Below are 1,589 nucleotides of genomic sequence, written 5' to 3' on the forward strand. Positions count from 1 at the left end.
CATAGGCCAATCTCGACCGTTGGATGAGTGACACATGTGCCAACGCGGAGCTGACGCGTGGTTCCGTCGGCCAATGAGAATTTTACACGTGGAAAATCGGCATTGGTCGTGGTTGTTAGCGGTTTATCGGATCCAAAACCGGACCCGATAGCTTAACGGCGTCCCGTTACGGTGGATGCCACGTGTCGGTCACCCTTGACGAAAGCACTTCTATGACGCGCGATTTATCATCATGGAAGTGGACACTTCCATGATGATAATTTTGGTAATGTCATGGAACACTTCTACGACAGCACAGGTATGACTATCTTCATTCTGTCATAAATTTGTCATGGATGTACATGCATAACAGAAAACGTGACCTACTGTGACAAACACGTATCATCACGAAAGTGTATTTTTTTGTAGTGCATGTATGTCAAATATACCTTTCACTTTGCCATCCTTCTTATCCGCCAAATACTTGGGGCAGTTCCGCTTCCAGTGACCAGTCCCTTTATAGTAGAAGCACTCAGTGTCAGGCTTAGGTCCAGACTTGGGCTTCTTCACTTGAGCGGCAACTTGCTTGGCATTCTTCTTGAAGTTCCCCTTCTTCCCTTTGCCCTTCTTCTTGAAACTACTGGTCTTATTAACCATCAACACTTGATGCTCCTTCTTGATTTCTACCTCTGCAGCCTTTAGCATTGCGAAGAGCTCGGGAATTGTCTTATCCATCCCTTGCATATTATAGTTCATCACGAAGCTTTTGTAGCATGGTGGCAATGATTGAAGAACTCTATCAATGACACTATCATCAGGAAGACTAACTCCCATTTGAGTCAATTGGTTGTGGTACCCAGGCATTCTAAGTATATGTTCACTGACAGAACTATTCGCCTCCATCTTGCAACTGTAGAACTTATTGGAGACTTCATATCTCTCAATTCGGGCATTTTCTTGAAATATTAACTTCAACTCTTGGAACATCTCATATGCTCCATGACGTTCAAAATGTCGTTGAAGTCCCAGTTCTAAGTTGTAAAGCATGGCACACTGTACTATCGAGTAGTCATCAACACGCGACTGCCAGGCATTCACAATGTCTGCAGTTGCTGGCGTGGGTGATACACCTAGCGGTGCTTCCAGGACGTAATTCTTCTGTGCAGCAATGAGGATAATCCTCAAAATATGGACCCAGTCCGTGTAGTTGCTACCATCATCTTTCAACTTAGCTTTCTCTAGGAACACATTAAAATTCAAGGGAACGGTAGCACGGGCCATTGATCTACAACAACATAGACATGCAAAATACTATCAGGTACTAAGTTCATGATAAATTAAAGTTCAATTAATCATATTACTTAAGAACTCCCACTTAGATAGACATCCCTCTAGTCATCTAAATGATCACGTGATCCATATCAACTAAACCATGTCCGATCATCACGTGAAATGGAGTAGTTTTCAATGGTGAACATCACTAGGTTGATCATATCTACTATATGATTCATGCTCGACCTTTCGGTCTCAGTGTTCTGAGGCCATGTCTGCATATGCTACGCCCATCAAGTTTAACCCGAGTATTCTGCACGTGCAAAATTGGCCTGCAC

At 43.3% G+C, this 1,589-nt stretch overlaps 1 protein-coding gene across 1 annotated transcript; it reads right to left on the minus strand.

Annotated features, from left to right (window-relative positions):
- Positions 1 to 384: 384 nt before the first annotated feature.
- Positions 385 to 932, minus strand: LOC147990930 (uncharacterized). The gene has a single exon (XM_087538457.1). It carries the CDS (start codon positions 880 to 882, stop codon positions 385 to 387), a length of 498 nt encoding a protein of 165 aa, XP_087394583.1. The 5' UTR covers positions 883 to 932.
- Positions 933 to 1,589: the final 657 nt, after the last annotated feature.

The sequence above is a fragment of the Triticum urartu genome, chromosome 1A (assembly GCF_056163025.1).
Source record: "Triticum urartu cultivar PI428250 chromosome 1A, HENAU_Tu73, whole genome shotgun sequence".
Classification (NCBI taxonomy): Eukaryota; Viridiplantae; Streptophyta; class Magnoliopsida; order Poales; family Poaceae; genus Triticum; species Triticum urartu.